Here is a 19,063-nt window from a genome sequence, read left to right as displayed (position 1 = left end):
GCCCTTTTGGGACCCCTCCCCAGCCTCTCTCCCACCAGCTGCTGGTGTCTGGGCGCACCAGCCTTCTCGGGTGGCCTCTCCGTCACCCCACAGACTGTCCCCACTCATAGCCACAGTCTGTGCAGCTTTTATTTCAATCAGGAAGTAATCAAATCTATATACAGTCTAAAAACAGTAGAAAAGGTGAGTAAAAAGGCCCACGGTCCACCTGGGATGGGGATGGGGTGTGGGCCGGGCGAGCATCGCACCTGGCACCCAGAGAGAGCGGCTGGGCACTGTCCTGGCTGCGACGATCACAAGGCCAAGCGAAGAGAGGCTCGCCGGGCACAGGGCAGGAAGGGCACTGTCTAGCAGGGTGAACCTGCCCGCCTGTCCCCGCAGGGCAGGCAGACACACCCCCCTCCCCAAGACCCCTCCCGTGGTCAGCCTGGTGGGGACTGGCCTGGGAGGTTGAGGAGGAAGCCAAGATGGCCCTGCATTCTGTCAGCACGTCCAGACCTGCAGAGGAAGGGCTCTGGTTCAGGTGATCCTTTGGTCACGCTGCTGTGACCCCACCACCCGCCACACACACCTGCCCTCCCAGTGTCAGCTGCCTGGGGCTTCTGCTCCTCTGCCCCCACCCCCCTGCCCCCGGCTCACAGTGCCCCGGGAAGGCCTGAGCCCAGGCCCTGACCTTCACAGTGCTATCCACAGCGCCCGAGAAGAGCCGGCCCCGCGACACGGCCAGTGCAGTCACGCTGCCTTGGTGACGCAGCAGGGTCTGCGTGCAGATCATGTTGTCCATACTCCAGACCTGGGGGCGTGTGGAGTGTGAGCACCCAGCTGGGCCCACCTGCCCGCCCACAGCCGCCCCCCACCAGGCCAGCACGCACCCTGAGCGAGCGGTCATAGGACGCGCTGAAGACTTTGGTCTGGTCTGGTGTGGAGATGACTGCCAGAGCGTACACAGTGCCCACGTGGCCTGTCAGGGTCCGCACCTGCTCCTTGGACTCGATATCCCATACCTGCGGGAGTGGTGCAGGCAGGTCAGGGCCACAGACTTGGGGGGACAGGGGCCCAGGGGGAGGCCCAGGCTGGGGCGTCCGCCTTACATGGATGAGGTTCTCGTAGGTGCCACAGACGATGTGGTGATTCGTCACTGCAATAGAGTAGACGCTGCCGCCAGAGGTCTGCAGGACATGGATGCAGTCGAGGGTCCGGATGTCCCAGATCTGCGGACAAGCTCAGGCCACTTGGTCCTAGGCCAGGCACCTCTCAGTCCCAGGTTCTCCAAGGCTTTGGACACTGGGAGCAGCCCACCCGTCCCCCGGGAAGGGTATGAGGGTCTCCCTGCCCCAGCAGCGAGGAGACAGTGGAGGAGGAGCCCCCCGGGGGCAGGTCTGGGTGGTCCCGGCACCGGAAAGGGCACACGGGCCCACCTTGATTGTCTGGTAGGAGCCGCTGTACAGGTAGCTCTGGGCGGCCACCAGGGCCCGGACCCAGTGGTTGAGCCCTGTGAGCTCCTTCTTTAGCTTCAGTTCAGTGCCCACGATGTCCCAGACCTGCAGGGGCGGCCATGAGCATGGGCAGGGGGGTAGGCAGCCCCCCGATGCCCCACGCGCAGACACACGGTGCCCTGCCTGACCTTGATGGCCTTCAGGGAGCCACTGAAGAGCATGTTGTGTGAGGAGACCAGCGTGCACACCGGGTTGTCGTGGGCCCGGATGGTGTTCACCTTCTGCAGGTTCTGGATGTCCCACACCTGGCAAGGAGGACAGAAAGCTTCAGGCCCCAGCGAGGTGGCAGGCCTGGCTCCCCAGAGCGCACCCGCCGGCCGCAGCCCCACTCACGATGATGGTACAGTCCGCAGAGCCGCTGTACAGCTTGCACCTGTGGGAGCGGAGCCGCGGGGTCAGGGCAGCGCCAGGGCTGCTCCCGCTCCCTCGGATTTCCTGTCTCAGTGAGGGAACCTTGGGAGTAGAAGCCTGGCCCCCTACCGCCTGCCTGGCAAGTGTCCGACAGTGAGCTGGGAGGTAATGACCCCTGTTAGCGCTGTTGGCCGGCAAGCCACTGCGTTCTGGGAGCGCCGTTCTGTCTCTCCATCTCTCATGCTCAAGTCCATAACATAGAGCCTCATGACAAGAGACAGGAGGGAAGGTCTAGAAGGGGCTATTCTGGGGGTGAGGGGGGTAGCGGTGGTCCTATTGACCTTGAGCTGCGCCCAAGGCTCTGGCTACAGGCCTGTGAGTGGTTGCTGAGCTCCTGCCCCTGCTCTGTCCTCTGCTGCCCGAGGCACCCCAGGGCTGGGGCTACACCTCCTAAACGTACTTCTAGAGAGTGGGAGGGCCCATGCACCACCAGCCTTGCTCGAAGGTGAGGGTGCCCCACAGGAGGGGTAGACACAGCCCCATGAGGACACACGTGACCACACAAGCTTGACTCCTTGCCCCAGCGGTGGCAGCACGGGGTATCCCGTCCCTGGCTCTGCATAAGCACCGTGGCCACACTCACCCTTGGATGCACAGGGCCAACACGATGCCGTCGTGGCCCTCGAGGGTCTTCTGACACTTGTAGGTGGTACATGTGTCCCACACCTGCAGAGACCAGCATGCGGGTGGGTCCCAGCGGGGTCAGCCCCATGCCAGGGGGCAGCACGGTGGGAATGGGGATGGTAGGTGTGCTTCGGGAAAGCCCTGCCCACAGGCAGGCCAGAGCTAGCAGGGGTTGCACGCATGCCTACCCTCGAGGCAAGACCCCACTCACCTTGATGGTCTTGTCAGAGGAGCCGCTGAACAGCAGGTCCCCCATGGAGTAGACACAGAGACACCAGACTGGGCCCTGGTGGCCCACGAAGGTTCCTTTGCACTTGAAGATCTGCTGCGGGTCATAGGCTGCAGAGACGCGAGGAGCCAGTGAGGGCCTGGCGGCGCTCAGGGGCAGCGGAGGGAGCAGCCCCAGGCCTGTACTCACATCCTAGGATGCCCATGTTCAGCCGCGCGTTGATGTGGGACAGCTCATCCTGCCAAGGCCAAGAGCGAAGGGCATGCTGGCTGTGGCTCGGTGGGCCGCCTGCCCCCAGGCCGGGCCCAGGGCCTGGGCACAGGTGGTGCAGCAGCAGCCTTCCCCAGCAAAGACACCTAACTCCTGTCAGGGCCCAAGCCGAGGGGCGGTCCTGTGGCCCTGCTGACCCGCCCCATGCACTTGGCCCTGCCCCTGCGGGAACCCCGCCCCCACACGTGGCCATCGTCCGTGCTCACGTTCAGCATGGACGCGTCCCTCCGGAATTCCATGAGGTCTTCGCTGAGCTTGCTCTGGTTTTCATCTAGGACATCTGAGTGGCCAGAAAGACGGTGTCAGGGAGGAGGAGGAGGAGCTGCAACCCCGCCCTCTCTGGGACCTGGCCTCACCGAACTTGAGCTCCAGGCTCTTCTCCAGCTGGTCAATCTTCTCGGAGAGCTTGCCCAGCATGGAGCGCAGGAAGGCGATCTCCTGGTCTTTCTGGGCCAGCGCCACATGCATCTCGTGGAAGCGGTCGTCTGTCTGCTGCAGGAACTCCTTCAGGCCCTCGAAGCGGCAAGTCTCCAGGTGCGTCTCATAGGTGTCCTGGTTCCCGATGAAGGTGCACCTGGAGGGACAGGATGGCTGCCCTGCCCACCCACTCACCGGCCTGCCTGGTGGGGCCCTCCCCGGCTCCCCATACCCCAGAATGTCTGTCAAGTCCCACTTCTCTGCCACAGTCCTCCCCACGCTGGCTGCCTGCCCATGAGTCCTGCAACCGCTCAGCACCTCGCAGGCCGCTTTGCAAGGAAATGTCACTTTGCTACTAATCAGAGCTCTTCAAGGGCTAGCCCACAGCCTCTGCCGGCCTCCCAGACCTGCCTCTTCTCTGGCCCCGCCACACTCGGCTCTCCTCTCCACCCGTGTTGGCCCCCACGCAGCTCCTGGGCTCCCACGCACACGTGTGAGCCCTCAGGGCCATCCCTGCCCCAGGCTTCCCGACCACTGCGAGCCCTCTGTGCTCCGGGGGTGCTCAGGGCTCTCCTTCACCGCACCTGTACCTCAGTTTGTAATTACAGGAATGGTGGTGTGGCTCCCGCTAGGGTCCGTCTCCCTGGGACCCTGGCTGTCTCCCCAGCGCTCAGCACACAAGTGGATCTCAACAAAGGTTTGCTGAAGGAGGGACTGTGAATGCCAGCCCAGCCCCCCACCCCCACCCCCCACCGTCCTGCCTCCCGGCCCCCAGCCCCGGGCAGCCCCCCCACAGCCCGCCCCGCCCACTCACCCGTACTTGGAGTGGGGACACTTGATGTGCTCACACTCCTTCAAGTGGGCCTCCAGGTTCATCTTGAGGAGGGGCGGGCAGCTGGGGTTGTTCGGGCATCGCACAGGCCGGTAGTCGCAGCTGCCCTCGTGGTCCCTGGTGGGGCAGAGTACGGGGTGGGCTTGGGGGGTTTAATGCCCAGTGGCCCATGCTCTGCGCCCCTGGGCGGTGGGGATGAGGACTGAAGGGATCACTTACTTGCGAGCACTGAGCTTGATTGTGAAGGGGCACCCTCGGGGGTCCACCTCAAAGACGGGGGGCTTCCCACTCCCTGCCGCCCGGCAGCCGTGCCTGCAGTGGATGAAGAGCTCCCCGATCTGTTCAGCGACCGCGATGTTGTTCACCACCACCGTGAGCTTGGCGTGGTCCACGGGGCACTTCTCTGCAGGGGAAGACACGCTGACCCCACCCTCCGCCCCCGGCCCCTCCCTCCCCTGTCCCTGGCAGCTCTGCTGGCCCTCTGCTGGGCCAGTCTGTGCTGGGGAGACGTCTCCCCCGGTGAGCAGCTGGTGGGAAACTGAGTCCTGATGTGGCATGCCTACAATAATGCTAGGTGGACTGACCTCTATCCGGGGAGACCCCCCTCCCCCAACTCCCGGTCTACCTGCCCCACTGAGGTGCCTGGAACAGGAGGAGTGCACACCTGGGCCACTAAGCGTGACCATTGGGCGAGCAGGAGGTGACACTGCCTCTCGGCTGACTCAGGAGTCTGGGACAGGGCAGAGGGAGCCAGCCCGGACCCGGGGTGCCAAGGCTTGGGACAGTGAGGTGGACGGCTCATGCCAAAGACAGCAGCCACTGAGACCGGAGCCCCTGAGCTGTGGGTCTCGCTGCTCTGCCCGCCCATGTGTGGAGCCCGGCCCACGTGCACCCAGGGCTGCTGCTGGGGGGTGGACTCGGAAGAAGCCAGCATGTACCAGGGGCCCCATCGGTGCTGGGTGTGAGCCGGGACCTCCCTGGAGGGACCCGCCCCCCCCCCAAGCTGGGTAATGAGGTGGTGGGGCCCAGGTCTGGAAGGGCCTTACCTGACTTCAGAGCGCATCGACGACAGAACGTGTGCTGTGGAGACAACGGGTGGGCTTGGGCCATAACCACAGAGTCGCCCCCACCCCCGGGTCTGTGTCGCCTGCAGGGGAACCTGCTGGGCGGCCACACCAGGCCTGGAACGGAGGCCAAGGCTGCACAGCAGAAGGGCCGGCATCCTGCCTGAGCCTCGTGATGCTGACAGGTCAGGAAGGACCGGGCCGGGCGGGCCAGGGCAGCCTTACCCCGCACGTGGTGATCACGGGGTCCTTGAACACACCACAGCAAAGCTGACAGCAGAGCTTCACCGAGGGCTGCTCAGCAAATACCAGCGGCTCCTAGAACCGGGCCAGGCAGGGTGAGCAAACGCAGGCGTGGGAAGGAACAGGGGGGCCCAACAAGGGCCTGCTGAGTCCTGGGGCTGGGCCTGAGCTCGAGGGCCCCGGCCCTGGGTTATCAGCACGTCCTGTCCACCTGCGATGGGAACTGAGAGGGGACCCCACGCGGGCTCCTCCCTCACTCCCCAGAGCCGGTCTTGGGTAGCCCCAGGGCTGGGAAGTGGGAAGAATGGGCCTGGAGGCTAGGCCAGATCACCCCCTCCCACCAGGCCCCGGGGGGACGGTGCGGCTGCCACCGCCACCGACTGCGTCACGAGGGGCCACCCTGCTGTGGTGGACACACCTACCGGTTCCTCCTCCTCCTCGGGCAGCGAGAACGTGGAGCGCAGGGACATGCTGGACTCGGAGTGCAGAGAGCGGACGGAGATGGCCGAGTCAGAGCGGCGTGGCGTGCTGATGGGGGGCTGCGGGGCACAGGGGCAGGCAGCCCGTCAGCCCGCGGGCAGGGCAGAGCCCCCCGGTCCTGGCAGGCGCTCCCTTGGCCCCGCAGGGCCACTGCGTGTGCCCGGGAAGCCCGTGTGGTGCCCAGGCCCCGGGCCTGCCCGGCGGTCCCGGCCCTGTTGCTGGGCCACCCGCGCACGTCTGCCAACTTTCTTTGTGTAAATGGAGAGACTTCCTGCTATTCAATTCCAGGAGGACACGCTCGCCTGGCCTGCTTCCTGCTTCCCGTGAGGGAGTGTGGGCTGCACACGGGGCGCCTCCATCAGCCGGGCCAGGGCTGGCCTCACCGCCTGGATGGCTACAGAAAGGGATGGCTGGCGGAGGCTTCAGGGCTCTGGGTCCCCTGGGGCTTGGCTGCCCATCTGGCTTCCCTAGCCAGGTGCACTAGGCCAGGCTGATGAGGCTCCCAGGGAAGGCAGGGACACCCCCCTGCCCCCCAAACCCTGGCCGAGATGCTGGAAGCAGGAAGCAGGGCCACGGGGACCTGTCTCTGCCTAAGCCACTGAGGGGGAGGATCTGGGGGAGCACCGGGTAGGGGTGACTGTTCCCTCCCCCTTCTTGGCCTAGAACCCCCAGGAGAGATCCTGTAAGAGCAGCTGCTCCCCACCGTCCTCTTCTCCCACTCAGAAGCCTCCTTCACGAACCACAGACCTCCTGCCTCCACACCCAGCCACGGCCCGGCTGCCCGGGTCCAAACCTCTCTGGGAGGCTGGGAAAACGCCCTCCCCGCCAGCCACAGGTGAGTCGGATGTCACGCACACTGAGGCAGGCAGAACCAGAGGGAGATGTATCTGCTTCGTGCTTCGAGAAGGCCTTGTGCACTGCCTAGCACGCAGCACGTTCAAATAACTAAAAACTCTGTTTTTGCTCATGTTAAATTGGAAATAAAGCCTGGCAGCCCAGCATGTGAAGACTTGGGGTCTGGGGGCTGGGAGGGAAGGAGAACCAGCTGGAGTCCGTCGGGCAGACACTGGTGAGGTCCCACCGAGGGAAAGGAGAAAGCAAGGCCAGGGACAGGTGAGTGGCAGGAGGGCCTGAACCAGCCCTGGCTCAGGGCAGGTCCTCCCCTCCCCCAGTGGGCCCAGGGCCCCAACAGGCAGAGAACAGCCATGGTGACCCTTGCCACATGGTCTGGGCACTAACAGTGAGCCCTATGCTGCCCCGACTCCCTTCCTCACCCTGGCTCTCCCATAGGCTTCCCATGCCCCACTCGGGCCGCCCACCCTCCAGTCACCTGCTTGGGCCTCCCACCTCCACCCAGCAGCCCACCCGCTCACTCTCTACTCAACAGTAGAGGCAGCTTTAAACACAAAAACCTGATCTCGTGACAACTTTCTGTGGCTCCCACGGCTCCAGCCTGTGGGCCCTGCACAACCTGGCCTAGTTGCCCTCTCTGGCCACTTGTTCCACGCAGTCCAGCCATGGGTGCTGAGGCCTTAGGGTGTCTGGACACACCAGCCCTCAGCCTCCCCAGCCTACTATACCCAACAGACCTTAGCTCGAGGCCTGCCTCCCAGCTGAGCCTTCCCCTTCAGCTACTCCTGGGACTTGGCCGTTGAGCAGGATGACAAAGCGGGAGGCTGTGGGGAGAGGTGGTCACGGCACAGACCTACCATGCTGTCCTCCTCATCCCTCGGGGAGTAGGCGAGGCTGCTGGAGGAGGATGGCGTCCGGCGGTGCTGTTTGTACGTGCTGGTCCCATCAGCTGTGATCAGAAAAGAGGGCGGGGATGCCATGAGTGTTGGCCATGGGAGCACGCCCAGCCCATTGTGGTGGGAGGTGGGACCCTGGACAGATGGGCCCAGCAGGGGTGGGGGGTGCTGAACCCAACATGGAACTAGTCCTCTCCAGGAGGTCTCCTTGCCTCCACGCACTCCCACTGTCTCCTCCTCGACCTGAGAGCTACTAGGCTGGGGCTGGGCTGGTGGGCAGCTGGGAAGTCACTGCCCTCAGCCAGGGGACTATGTAGGGCAAGGTCAAGAGCGTGAGCTGGCCCGAGTCCCTAGCTAGAGCCCCGGGGGCCCAAGAAGGGAGCAGCCCCTGACACTCAGATCCCTGGGCAGGCTGAACAGTGGGTGGGAGGCTCTTCTCTCTGCCTCTGCCAGTTCCCACACCCAGCCCGATCCCGGGGTCACCCTGCGCCCAGTGGAGGCACGAGGCCAGCACCTGAGTGATCACACCTGTGGCCACTTGCTGGGAGCTTTGGCCCTCGAGGAAACCCTGCTGGGGGCGAAGGGCTCTGAGAGACTAATGAGGGGGAAAACGGAGGGACGGAGAGGTCTGAGGCCCCTTTGCTGGTGTGTGGTGGGGACAGGGAGACGGCCCAATGTTGGGGTCCACGAAACTTCCACCTGTTCCCCTGCCCAGAACCTGGAACCAGCCTCGGGCCTTCTCAGAGCACTCCATCGAAGGTGTTGGTGAGGGGTCCTCGTGGGAGCCCGAGAACCTTCCTCACAGGCCCTGCAGGCACCAGCCTCAGGTCCCAGCCAGACCCAGACATCACAAGCAGCCCCAAAGACCTGGGGTCATGATTCAGGCTTTGAGCAGCTGCTGTGTTTCCCTATCTGTAACGTGAGGGGCCAGGTGAAGCCATTGTTCACGCCCGGCTCTGACCCATCTCCTCCACGGGGGACTGGATGGTGGGGCGAGAGCCTGGGAGCTGGGGATGCCAGGCTGGGGAGCTGGGCTGTTTCTGAAAAGGGCTGAGGCGTTCAGGAGAGGGCCTTGGGTGGTGGGATGAGAGGGGACATTCACTTCTTTTTTTCAGAAGAGAACACTGAAGAAGAAAAGGCACTTTCAGAGCGTCTGGCTGGGTCACCGGTGCCAAAGGAGGTGGTGTGAGCACAGGCACCACCCCGCCGGAGGGAAGCCCGGGAAAGCTGAGCCTCCAGCTACAGAGCGAGGAGTAGCACACGGAACGAGCAGAAGGACACACACTGTCTGAAGTCTGCCCAGCCCCACGAGAAGGGGCCACACCCCCCCCAACCCCCAGGGACTCGGGAACATTAGCTCCTGAGGACCTTGAACACACAGCCGGCGGTGGGACCTGGCTGCAGAAAGGACTCCTGTGAGTACTTGTCACCCACCCATGTCCCCTGTGCTCCCCAGCCCTGGCCTTTTGGGGGGCTGCTAGGAGCCTGGGGCGGGGATGACCTGGGGCTCACTAGAACAAGGGAAGGATGGGTGGGGGTGCTGGCGAAGTCTGGGCAGCGCCCCCCCAAACAGGGAACGGAGAAGGCCCTGGGGAGGGGGCAGGGATGGCAGTGTGGAGGAGGAGCCAGGAGCCGGCCTGCGGGCTCCCCCCCACTCTCCAGCACCAGGCCCCCCAACTGCCACCCCTGCAGGACCCTGGCTGGCAAGGGGTCTGGGGCACCCAGGTTCTGCACAGCCCAGACAGGCCTGGGTTGGCAGGCTCACCTTTTGTGATGGTGGTGACGGCCGAAAAGGCAGGCCCAAAGGTCGTTTCCATTCTGGTCTGGAGGGAGAATGCAGGAGACTTGGCACCAAGCCCCAGAGAGGACGGGGACACACACAGGAGTGCGCACGGACACACTCTCCTGCCGATGTTCCCGCGGGCACGGGCGCGTACACAGGGACACGTCACCAATACGCCCGCCTGGCCCTCCCACAGGCCCCCCGGGTGGGGAGAGGACACCTCTGGAAGCTGGGGGGCCCATGGCCATGAGGTCCGCTCTTACCGAAGCTGTGGCGTCTGCGGCGGGAAGGTCGGCGGGGCCCCCCGAGAAGCGGTTGTAGCGAGCCTTCTTGCCAGAGCTCATGCTCTAGAGGGGTCTAGGGTCCTCCGGCCGCGTCTCCTGATGTGGGGGGGCACGAGGGAGGGGCTTCAGCGATGGTGGCCTCGGCCCCTGTCAGACACCCTGCTCTGGCTGGTCCACGATGGGCACCCTGGCCTCTCGGCCACTAGGCCCGACCGGAGGACAGAAGCCGGCCCTGTGGGCAAAGTCCCTTCCCCTCCCTCCCTCCCCCCTCCCGCCCGCCCGCCCAGCCCCAGGTGTGCACAGCCCCGAGGGAGGGAGGAGGCCCTGGGTGTAGGCAGGCGGCAGGCGCTTCTCCTTCCTTCAAGGCCTAGCCCCGTAGAAAAGCCACCAGCTCCGCCCCAGAGGTGGAGAGCCCTCAAGGCGCTCCGTGTCGGGTCCTCTGGGTCAGAGGGCAAGTGTCCCGGGCCTCGGCTGGTTGGTGGTGTGGCACACAGGGTGGGATCAAGCCCCATGCCCCTTTCTTGTCAGGGTAGGTGCGATCGGCCCAGAAAGCCCCAGTCTGCCTGGCGGAAGGACAGCGGCCACGCCCCCGAGAGCCTGTCAGTGACGCTCCTGGGGCCCAGCACTCAGCCTCATCACACAGGTCAAGCCATTTTCAGGCAGGAGCAGGAGGTGAGAGCCCTGACTCCTGAGCTTGGGCAGGCCTCCTACTCTGGAAACAGGGGCTACGCTCTGATGCCCCAGCTCAGGACTTGGGCTGAGATGGCAGGGAGAAGGCACAGGGGAACTCCTCCTGGCCTCTGAGAACTGCCCCCACGACAACACACACATACACCCGCAGAGGGGCCTGCCTGGGCCCCCGGAGCACTAGCTGCTAGAGCCCCCCAGAATGCGGGTCGGCTAGGGGGAGCTGCTCCTTCGCGGGGGCAGTGCCCACCTCCCCAGGGCCCCTCCCAGTGTCAGGGTCTCCTGCTGTGGCCCCCAGTCAGCTGTAGCCACCCCAGCTTCGAGGCAGGCACCCCCCGCAGGAGGAGGGCCACACACCAGGCACCCAAGTGTTCTCTACCCTGGAGACCGGCGAGCAGCAGCCCCCTTGCCACACCAGAGGTTCGTCACCCACTACCCAGCTCGGCAGTCAGAACCGGACTCAGCAGGTCCCGAGGAGGTCAGCTGGTCTCGCTCCTGTGGGGCGGGAGGGGTGTGGCAGGCTGGGCCCACGCTGCGGTTCGATGCTGAGCCTCCCGCCCTGTGGGAGCAGGCAAGAGACACACTCTGTGCCCACTCTGCTGGGCCCCGGCCCAGCTCCCTCACATACACACGCCAGAGCCACTCAGTGGTCCTCCAAGTCCACAGGGAGGGGCTGGCCCTCTAGCCTTGCGTCTCCACACTGTGCTCCGGAGCTATCTGTTGCTGCCCGCCCTGCCCCACTGCCTCCTCTCTCTCCTGCCTGCCCCTTCAGATGTCACCTGTAATGCCAACCTCCCGGTCTTCTGGACTCAGGCCTCCATGGGATAGCGGTCAGCCAGAGCTGGCACGGCCACAAAGCACCAACCTCCCCCGCCCCTGCCGGGTGCTCACAGTGCCCAGTGGGGGTCTGGCTAGATAGAGGGACCCAAGAGGTTGGCCAAAACCTCGCCCTCCTGCCCACCACGCCCTCTGCTGGGAGGGACTCAGGGGACTTGGCTGTGTGTCCCAGACCAGGCTGCCCAGTGGCTTGTCCTCTTGGGGGCGGGGGGAGGGAAGCAAGGTTCCTGGGAGTGGGCAGTATCAGGCCCTTGGACAGAGGTGGGAATATAGCCTGTCCACACGCCCCACCTCCAGTGGCTCTGCTGTCTCCAGGCTAAGCAGGAAATCACGGGGGCCACCGTGGCTGGGGTAAGGTCCAGACAGCTCGGAGGAGTGCTGGGACTCATCTCTCGGGAAGCCCGAGGTTTGCTCCAGCCTCGGCACCAGAGAGGAGGGGTGCTCACGGGGGTGCTCACGGGGGTGCTCACGGGGAGGCGGCTGGCCTACACTGACCTGGATTTCACAGCCCATCTGCCCCCTCTGCTGCACGCTCCCGAGGCCCAGAGGCAGCAGCTGGGAGCACCCACAGTCCAGGCAGCCGGGGACCCCAGCAGGGACTCCCCCATGGGACCGTGGCCAGGCCTCCAGCCCCCATGGGGCCTGCATGCCCTTCGCTGTGGTCTGAGAGAATGGGCGTCTGGCGCTCCCTTGCTCCGAAGTGAAGTAAACAGAAAGGCACGCAGGGCCACATGCAAATCCGCTGGAAAGTCCCCTGACAGCCAGCAGCGGCCCTGGCCCCAGACACAGGGTGGCGGCAGGACTTACAGGCCTGGCCCAGGCGCCAAGCTGAGCGACGGAGAGAGGGAGGGAGCTGCTTTCCCGTTTACATGTGTTGGCATGCGGCCCCAGCCGGAGACCCCAGGTGGGCGGGACCCTGGCTGCAGGCCACGGCCCCCCCGCAAATGTGTGCCTCTGACCGCAAGGATCAGATTCTACAACCGTGGGATTGAGCAAGATGCCTGAGCTTCTGGCCCCGCTCCCCAGGGGCTGCATTTTGCAAGAGTCTTCCCCTGGCATCCTCCAGCTCTGTAAGCCCAAAGCCCGGAGACACAACAGCACAGCTCCTCACCCTCGTTGGTCGGGCCCAGCAGTGCTTCGGGGTGTGCCCAGCCCCCTGGGGGATAGGCTTCCTCACCACTCCCCATCAGCCCCCCCCCAACAGGCGGACAGGGTGCTGTCAACTAGGGAACCGGACTGGCCCAACCTGGGAAAAGCCGTGGGCTCGGCCTGCCAGGCACAGCTGGGGCGGGAGCAGGGTGAGATAGGCTGTCCGCCCCCCACAGCTGCCCTCCCCTCCCCAGCGGAGTCCCCACTCTGCCTGTTCCAGGTGCCTCAGCAGAGCCCAAGGGAGGGAGCCAAGGATTCCATCTCTTAAAATCCGAAGACCCCAGGTCCTGCTGGAGATGGGTCTGCCCGCCTCAGGTAAGGCTTGTGGGACAGTGGTGCCCATGGGCACTGAGGGTCAGTGCAGAATCAGCGTCCCTGCAGCCCCTTGCTTGAGCCCACGGTCAAGGCCCAGGGATCTTTGTCCACCCACGTCCATGTCCAAAGGGCTTCTGGGGCCCTGGGGTGCGTTCCCTGCCCGACGAGGAACTAGAGATGCACCTATCATGCCCCAGCCCCTGGACTTCCCCACCCCCAGCTCCTCCTTGGGAAGGTCCCTCCACCAGCCCGCTTCTCTGGGCAGCGAGCACCAGAGGACAGGCCATCTCCCTGGGGAACCCCTCCCCGGCCCATCCCCTGGACAGAGGCCAATAGCATCGCCTAAGTCCTTACCCTTGGGAATGTGGGAACCAGGCCCCCCGTTTGGTCTGTGCAGCTGGCAGCCAACGGAGGGGGCAGTGCATGCTGTCAGTGAGGGAACGGGGGGAGGGTGGCCACAAACAGGTCCCACTGGGGCCAAGCCCCACCTTGAGCCCCCCCCACCGTGGCCCCAGGCAGTGGGTGTGGTGGGCTCTCCTGAACAGCCCTGCTGAGCCAGCCAGAGGGTAGGCGCACCCCAAAAACCCCATCAGGCCACACATTTGGTGGTGACTGCTCCAGGGGGAACACTGGGGGCTCAGGACACCTCAGCCCTGCCTGGCATGGCACCGTGGGTGGCCAGCTGGACTACAGCCAGAGCTCCAGGGCCAGCCCCTTGTATCACCCACGGACCACCCAGCCCCTGGGTCAGCCCCTGCCCGGGGCCCCTGGCAAGCCGGGCTGCCAAATCCTACAGAAACAGGCCGGGTTGCCATAGCAAAGCCCCATACGCTTCCCCAGCTGTTCCCTGATGTCCCCTTAGCATGACTTTTCCATCCCAAACAGGCAGGGTGTGATGTCAGGGATCCCCTCGGCATCTCAGCAGGCCCGTTTGAGGCCTCCCCAGCCTCCCTACCCTCCCAGTAGGCAGCCTGGGCCTCTGCCCTCACCCGCCATCCCAGCCTCTGTACCCACTGTCCTAATCCACAGTGGCCTCAAGGTTGCCAGACTGGACAGCTGCTGTGTCCTCAGCCCTCCACCTAGCCTCTCACCTTGCCTACCCCGGTCCAGCCTCTCCAGCACCCACGGGCCCCTCTGCAGGAGGGAGAGCATCCCTCCTTTAACCCCCCACTCAGCCAGGGGACTCCCTTTGCCTCCCCCCACCCCACCCCACCCCCGCTCCCTGGGGCCAGACTCCTCTTCTGTGCTTTCTCTCCCATACAGAGAGGCCTCTGCCTGGGGTAGTCCCCTCTGTATGACTCCTGGAGAAAGGGGCTGCCCAGATCCAGAGCAGGGAGAGAGCATTCTGGGAAAGGGTGGTTTTGGTCCTATCGCAGCACCTGGCTGTGGGGACCACTAGTCCCTCACACCACGCAGCCCAAGACATTGCTTCCCATCTGTGCCCCTGCAGACAAAGTTAAGCCAGACCCTGAGTTGGAGGGAGGGTGTGGGCAGGCAAAAGTGGCCCCCATAACCAGGTGCATTCCTCTTGCCACCCCTCACCCCGGCTGCGAGTCTAAACCTGTGGGGACCAGTCCTGGGCCTGTGCCCGAGAGCCAAGCGGCCAGCAGTGCTTCAGGCCCAGGCTACGGCTCCAGGCCACCCTGACTGTTCCTCACCACGCCCCGTGTGGTTTCTGTCTCCCTGCCTTCCTCTTTCTGCTTCCCCGTAGAAGCTGTGGCGTGTATACAAACTTGCAGGCCACAGCCTGGCCTGGACACGCACTAGCCCACTCCACTGTCCACCCGGTGCCCTGCCCGCTCATTGCTGGGTGGGGCACCCCCACTCCTGCGTGGGTGCTCCTGGGCTTGGTTCACCCCCCAACTAGACTCCCAGACAGCAGGACTATACCCGCTAGGGATAGTCAAGCACCAGGTCTGCCAGTGACCTTAGCATCAACACCGAGGGCCCCTTTCCCCCTTGGTCTGGTCCACCTGACTCCATGCTCCCCCAGGAAGCAAGCAAATGCCTCTGCCGAAGGGCGAGAGCAGAGCACAGAGGACGCCGGGGGGAATCTCTTGGAAGTAGAGGGCTTGGCAGGCCCCTCTACAGTAGCACCTCCTGCAGAAGCCAGCCCCAAATCGAGGAGCCCACCGTGCACTGAAGCCAGCCCCAGGCCAAGACAAGCCTCGAGGGAGGGGGCAGCCAAACCACTGACCCAGGCTGCCGGGGGCCACCCAGCCAATATGGGCCCTTACACCCCACCTCTCCCACTTCCCAAGTTGTGCGCTCCCAGTCCTGCGGCCTGGTTCACACCCACGGCAGCCCAGTCCCCAGGCTGGAGAGGGGTTGCGTGCGGACGGCCGAACGTGAGTCTGACCTGGAGCTACAGGACCTGGGAGGAGAGACAGATGGAGGCTCGGGAGTACCAGTAAGCCCCATGCAACCTACCAGAGGCACTTTTCTAGGGGTTCTTGTCCCAGCTAAGTTGATGCTTCAGACTCTGACCTGTTGCACCCATTTCCAGAGACACTGTCACACACAGCCACAGTGGGGGTTACTCCATAGGGAACCCTCGAAAGGAGGACCTCCCCTCCTTCTCAGCCCATTACCTCCCTCATCCAGGCCGCCCATACTCCCATTCCCCTCAGCGGGAGTTTCTGACGTCAGGGGAATAGGGCAGCGATACCCTATAGGAGCCACAGGACACGGGGACTGGGGATTCCATGGGGAAATGTGAATGCCCAGAGCAGCTCAAGTAGGGATCTACGACAGAGAGGTAGTGTCTGCTACACAGGCCTTCAGGGAGGGGGTGTGGGAAGGGAGAGGCTCAAACAGAAGGAATGAGGAAGAGAGACCACATGCTTGGCAAAGGCCAGGGGGTGGGCAGCCCCAAGGAGAGGGGCCCTGTGTGTGTGTGGGGAGGGGTCTGTGGGATGGAGAGAAGGGCAGACAGATGGTCTGGGCAGCCTGGAGCTCTAAGCAAGGGAGGCAGCAAAGTAAGGGGAGGGGAATCTCCAGCCCTGCTCTCCACCCATCTCCTTCCAAGGCAGGGTGGGATCCAGCAGAACTGCAGACTCAGCCCCAGCTCGATGTCCAAGCGGTTCAAGACAACGGGAACCAGACCCAGTGAGCGGTGGGAGCCTCCTCTCCCAGCCCACTCTCCTCTACACGCCCGCCAGCCTCCTCTCCGGCTTCCCCACTGAACCCCAGTTCTTCCTCCACACACAACCAGGGGCTCTTTACTAGACTTCGGCCTGCTGCTGGTTCTCCCATGTACAACCCCTGCACCCACACCCCAGCCTGGCACCCCTCTCACCCCTGCCAGCACTCACTGGCGCACCAAGCCCTTTCTAACCCCGGGGTCCCTTGCACATCTTGCTCCTTCGGCCAGGCGTGCTCTTCCAGCAACTTCGCAAGCCAGGCTGCTTGCTGGAGGCACCTCCCCCTCACCAAGCCACTCAGGAGCGCCCAGCACTCCCCCTCGGCGTCCTGCTCCTTTAAAAGCGCCCATCGCAAGTCCTCGGGCTCTTGTGGGTACTGTCCATCGCTCCCCGCTCCGGATCCTCGGGTCTCGAGCGGGGGTGGGGGGGAAGGACTCTGTCCCCCAGAAGACGTTGGGCAATGTCTGGAAGCGTTTCGGGTGGTCACGAAGGGGGTGGGGGAGGTGACCGTGTTTAGTGGGTGGAGAGCAGGAAGGCAGCTCAACCTCCACCAAAGCTCCGCGGAGAAGGCTCGGCGCGAAGTGTCAACAGCGGCGGGGCTGAGCAAAGCCGCCGCAGAGGAAGCGCCCACGAGAACCGGGTCCCGGCGGCGCTCTCCGGACGCAGGAAGCGGGAATGAGGGAGGAAGGGGAGAACCGAGAGACCGACGCGCAGACCCCGGCCCGCGTCAGCCCCGCCCCCCCCAGGCCCGATCCCTCCGCGGACCCCGGCGCTCCCACCGCGCGGCCCCGAGGCGCGAGCCCCAGGCCGGGCGCGCCGCGCGGACACTCACCCGCCCGCGGCCGCCCGGGAGCGGCAGCGCCACCCTCCCGCTTCATCGTGCTCCCGCGGCCGCCAGCCGGGAAAGGGACGGGAGGCGCGAGCCGAAGGCGCTCGTGCGCTGCGCCCGCCGGGACTTGTAGTTCTGGGATTCTCAATGCCCGGCGGGCTGCATCACGCGCGGCTCCTCAGAAACTACGACTTCCGGCGGCTCCGACGTCGCAGGGCGGGATTGGCAGCTTTAGAATCACTCTATGTTGCAGGTCGGAGTCTGACTGGCTGTTCGCGGCTGTCGCTCACGATGATGTTCGATGGCCCGTTGCAAAAGGGAGAAGCTTCGCGCGTCGGGCCGGGGAAGCCCGGAGCGTATCAGCGGTGAGGGGGGGCGGTACTTCCGCCAGGATGGCCCAATCACAGTGGTGGGGCCCTTTCTATAAAAGCTTGAGCCACGCGCTCTGCCGTTCTTTCGGGTCGACGGCGGGTGGGCTGGGTTTCCTTCCGTAGGCGGGCGCGCCGGCCCCCGCGTGGATGTGAGGGGGCGCGCCGGCCCCCGCGTGGATGTGAGGGGGCGCGCAGGCCTGCAGTCCGGCCTGACGCCCTTCCGCCTCGGCGCCGTTTGCGTCTTCTGCCTCCTGCCTCCCCGCTCGTCACCCCCGCCGGCCCGGGAAGTCGGAACCTCCGGACCTCCGCCTCCCCGCAGGTAAGGCTGGGCGGGACCCGCTCCCCTGCGCGGCGCGGAGCCTGTGATGAGCTGCCGTACTTCTGACACCTCGTATGAGAACTGCGCTCGCAGCCTGATTATCCGCGCGCGACTGAGGCTTCGCGGTGCGCCGCGCGTGCGGGCGGGGGCTGGGTGCGACGCGGCCCCGTGCGGGCCGGGGAGGGGGCCTCTGCCCACCGCGCGGCGCTGTGTGCCTTTCAGGGCGGCGGGGCAGCCGCGGACGCCAGCCCGCGGCTGCTGGTGAGGCGGGAGCCCGGCGCGCCTGGAGCCTGAGCAGGAGAGCCACGTGGTGAGTCGGTGCGAGCAGGGCGGTCTCCCCGCGGGAGGGACGCGGAGGCCGCGTGCGCGGAAGCAGAGACGACCGCGCTGCTCCCCTCGTCCGAGCCCCCTGGCGTCAAATAAACGTCGTGCCCCCGAGACCTGCGAGTGCCGCGTGCTTCTTCGTCGGCGTCCGCTCCCGGAGCGGGAAGCCACCCGCGGGGGCCCGTCGCTGCCCCGGGTGGGGGCGATCCCGACGCAGGACGCGCGCCCTGCCTGACGGCGGGCAGTCCCCGGCCGCATGCCTGGAACCCGCCCTGCTCCGCTGTTTCCGCCGGGCCCAGGGGCCGCGGCGGGGGAGGACCTGGTCCTGACGGGATCACAGTAGGGCCCTGGACCCAGAGAGACGCACCCACTGGGGTGGGAGGGGAGCGCGGGGACCTCCCGGAGGCTTCTCCGGTGTCACAGGTCCGAGTTCTAGGGAGGGGGCACGTCAGCGTGGAGTGGACGTGGTGCGGCCCGACTGCCCCCAGGCGAACGGACTCAGACTCCCGGGCCAGGCACGCTTGGGTTCCCCGGAAGTCTGCGGAGCCCGAGTGGGCCCGTCTGCCGAGCGGCGGTGAACGGCTGCGGTGTGTGGCGGCCCTGGAACGGACTCCGGTCGTGAGTCAGCGCTGACCCCACCACCGCCAAGCCTCAGCGAGCTCCTTCGGACCGCCGGAGGGGCATCTGCTGGGTCTCCTCACCACCGCAGGTTAGCCCCCCACCCACCCCGTCTCTGCGTCACCGCACACGGGGGCTCGCCATGGGATCAGGCCAGAGTGTGGTCCTTGAGACCGTGGTCAGGCATCTTGAGGGGCTTTCAGGAGGCTGGAGTCAGGATGAACCCCAGTAAATTGAGAACCCTATGTGAGTTGGGGCGGCACCCCTTTCACATCCCGTGGCCTTCGGAAGGGACACGGGATGTCCCAACGGTTTGTCGAGTACAGCGAGTCATGACGGGAGAAGCAGGACAACTAGACTCTCCCCCTGGGGTCTGAGTCGCCCCATCCAAGTGGCCCAAAGAGGCCCCAGCCTCCGCACATCCTAGCCGGAGATCCCCAAGATGAACTGGTCTCGTCCCCAACGTGTGCAACCCCAAGGCTGTCTGCACCTGGCCCCAGTTCCAGACATTCCACTGCCATCCATCTGTCCCCACTGTCCCCAGGCCTGGAAGATCCACTCCCTCTGGGACCAGCCTCCGGGCTGTGCCC

The 19,063-nt window shown here is 65.3% G+C and overlaps 1 protein-coding gene, 1 long non-coding RNA gene and 1 other non-coding gene across 6 annotated transcripts; 2 read left to right on the top strand and 1 right to left on the bottom strand.

The window, feature by feature from the left end:
- Positions 1 to 111: 111 nt before the first annotated feature.
- Positions 112 to 16,998, bottom strand: TRAF7 (TNF receptor associated factor 7). 4 transcript variants are annotated; one of them, XM_047712832.1, is made up of 21 exons: positions 16,845 to 16,998; positions 9,861 to 9,977; positions 9,580 to 9,637; positions 7,776 to 7,867; positions 6,009 to 6,125; positions 5,569 to 5,661; positions 5,326 to 5,359; positions 4,499 to 4,682; positions 4,262 to 4,396; positions 3,387 to 3,604; positions 3,237 to 3,310; positions 2,950 to 2,998; positions 2,743 to 2,870; positions 2,491 to 2,573; positions 1,830 to 1,869; positions 1,625 to 1,741; positions 1,419 to 1,541; positions 1,092 to 1,211; positions 873 to 1,004; positions 674 to 793; positions 112 to 498 (listed from the first exon to the last, which is right to left on the bottom strand). In XM_047712832.1, exons 2-21 carry the CDS (start codon positions 9,939 to 9,941, stop codon positions 484 to 486), a joined length of 2,013 nt encoding a protein of 670 aa, XP_047568788.1. In that variant the 5' UTR covers positions 9,942 to 9,977; positions 16,845 to 16,998; the 3' UTR covers positions 112 to 483. The 4 variants fall into 4 exon arrangements, with proteins under 4 accessions (XP_047568788.1, XP_047568790.1, XP_047568789.1 ...); XM_047712834.1 differs by having other exon boundaries at positions 4,268 to 4,396; XM_047712833.1 differs by lacking the exon at positions 16,845 to 16,998 and adding an exon at positions 11,901 to 12,076.
- LOC125090276 (uncharacterized) lies at positions 6,125 to 11,159 on the top strand. The gene is made up of 3 exons (XR_007124269.1): positions 6,125 to 6,901; positions 8,930 to 9,229; positions 10,410 to 11,159. It is a non-coding gene; the product is annotated as an uncharacterized LOC125090276 (long non-coding RNA).
- Positions 16,999 to 17,569: 571 nt separating the features above from the next.
- On the top strand, positions 17,570 to 17,652 carry LOC125091222 (small nucleolar RNA SNORD60). The gene has a single exon (XR_007124619.1). It is a non-coding gene; the product is annotated as a small nucleolar RNA SNORD60 (small nucleolar RNA).
- The last annotated feature ends 1,411 nt before the right edge of the window (positions 17,653 to 19,063 follow it).

This window comes from Lutra lutra, chromosome 18, assembly GCF_902655055.1.
Source record: "Lutra lutra chromosome 18, mLutLut1.2, whole genome shotgun sequence".
Lineage (NCBI taxonomy): Eukaryota > Metazoa > Chordata > Mammalia > Carnivora > Mustelidae > Lutra > Lutra lutra.
This window is presented reverse-complemented; position numbering and strand designations above follow the sequence as displayed.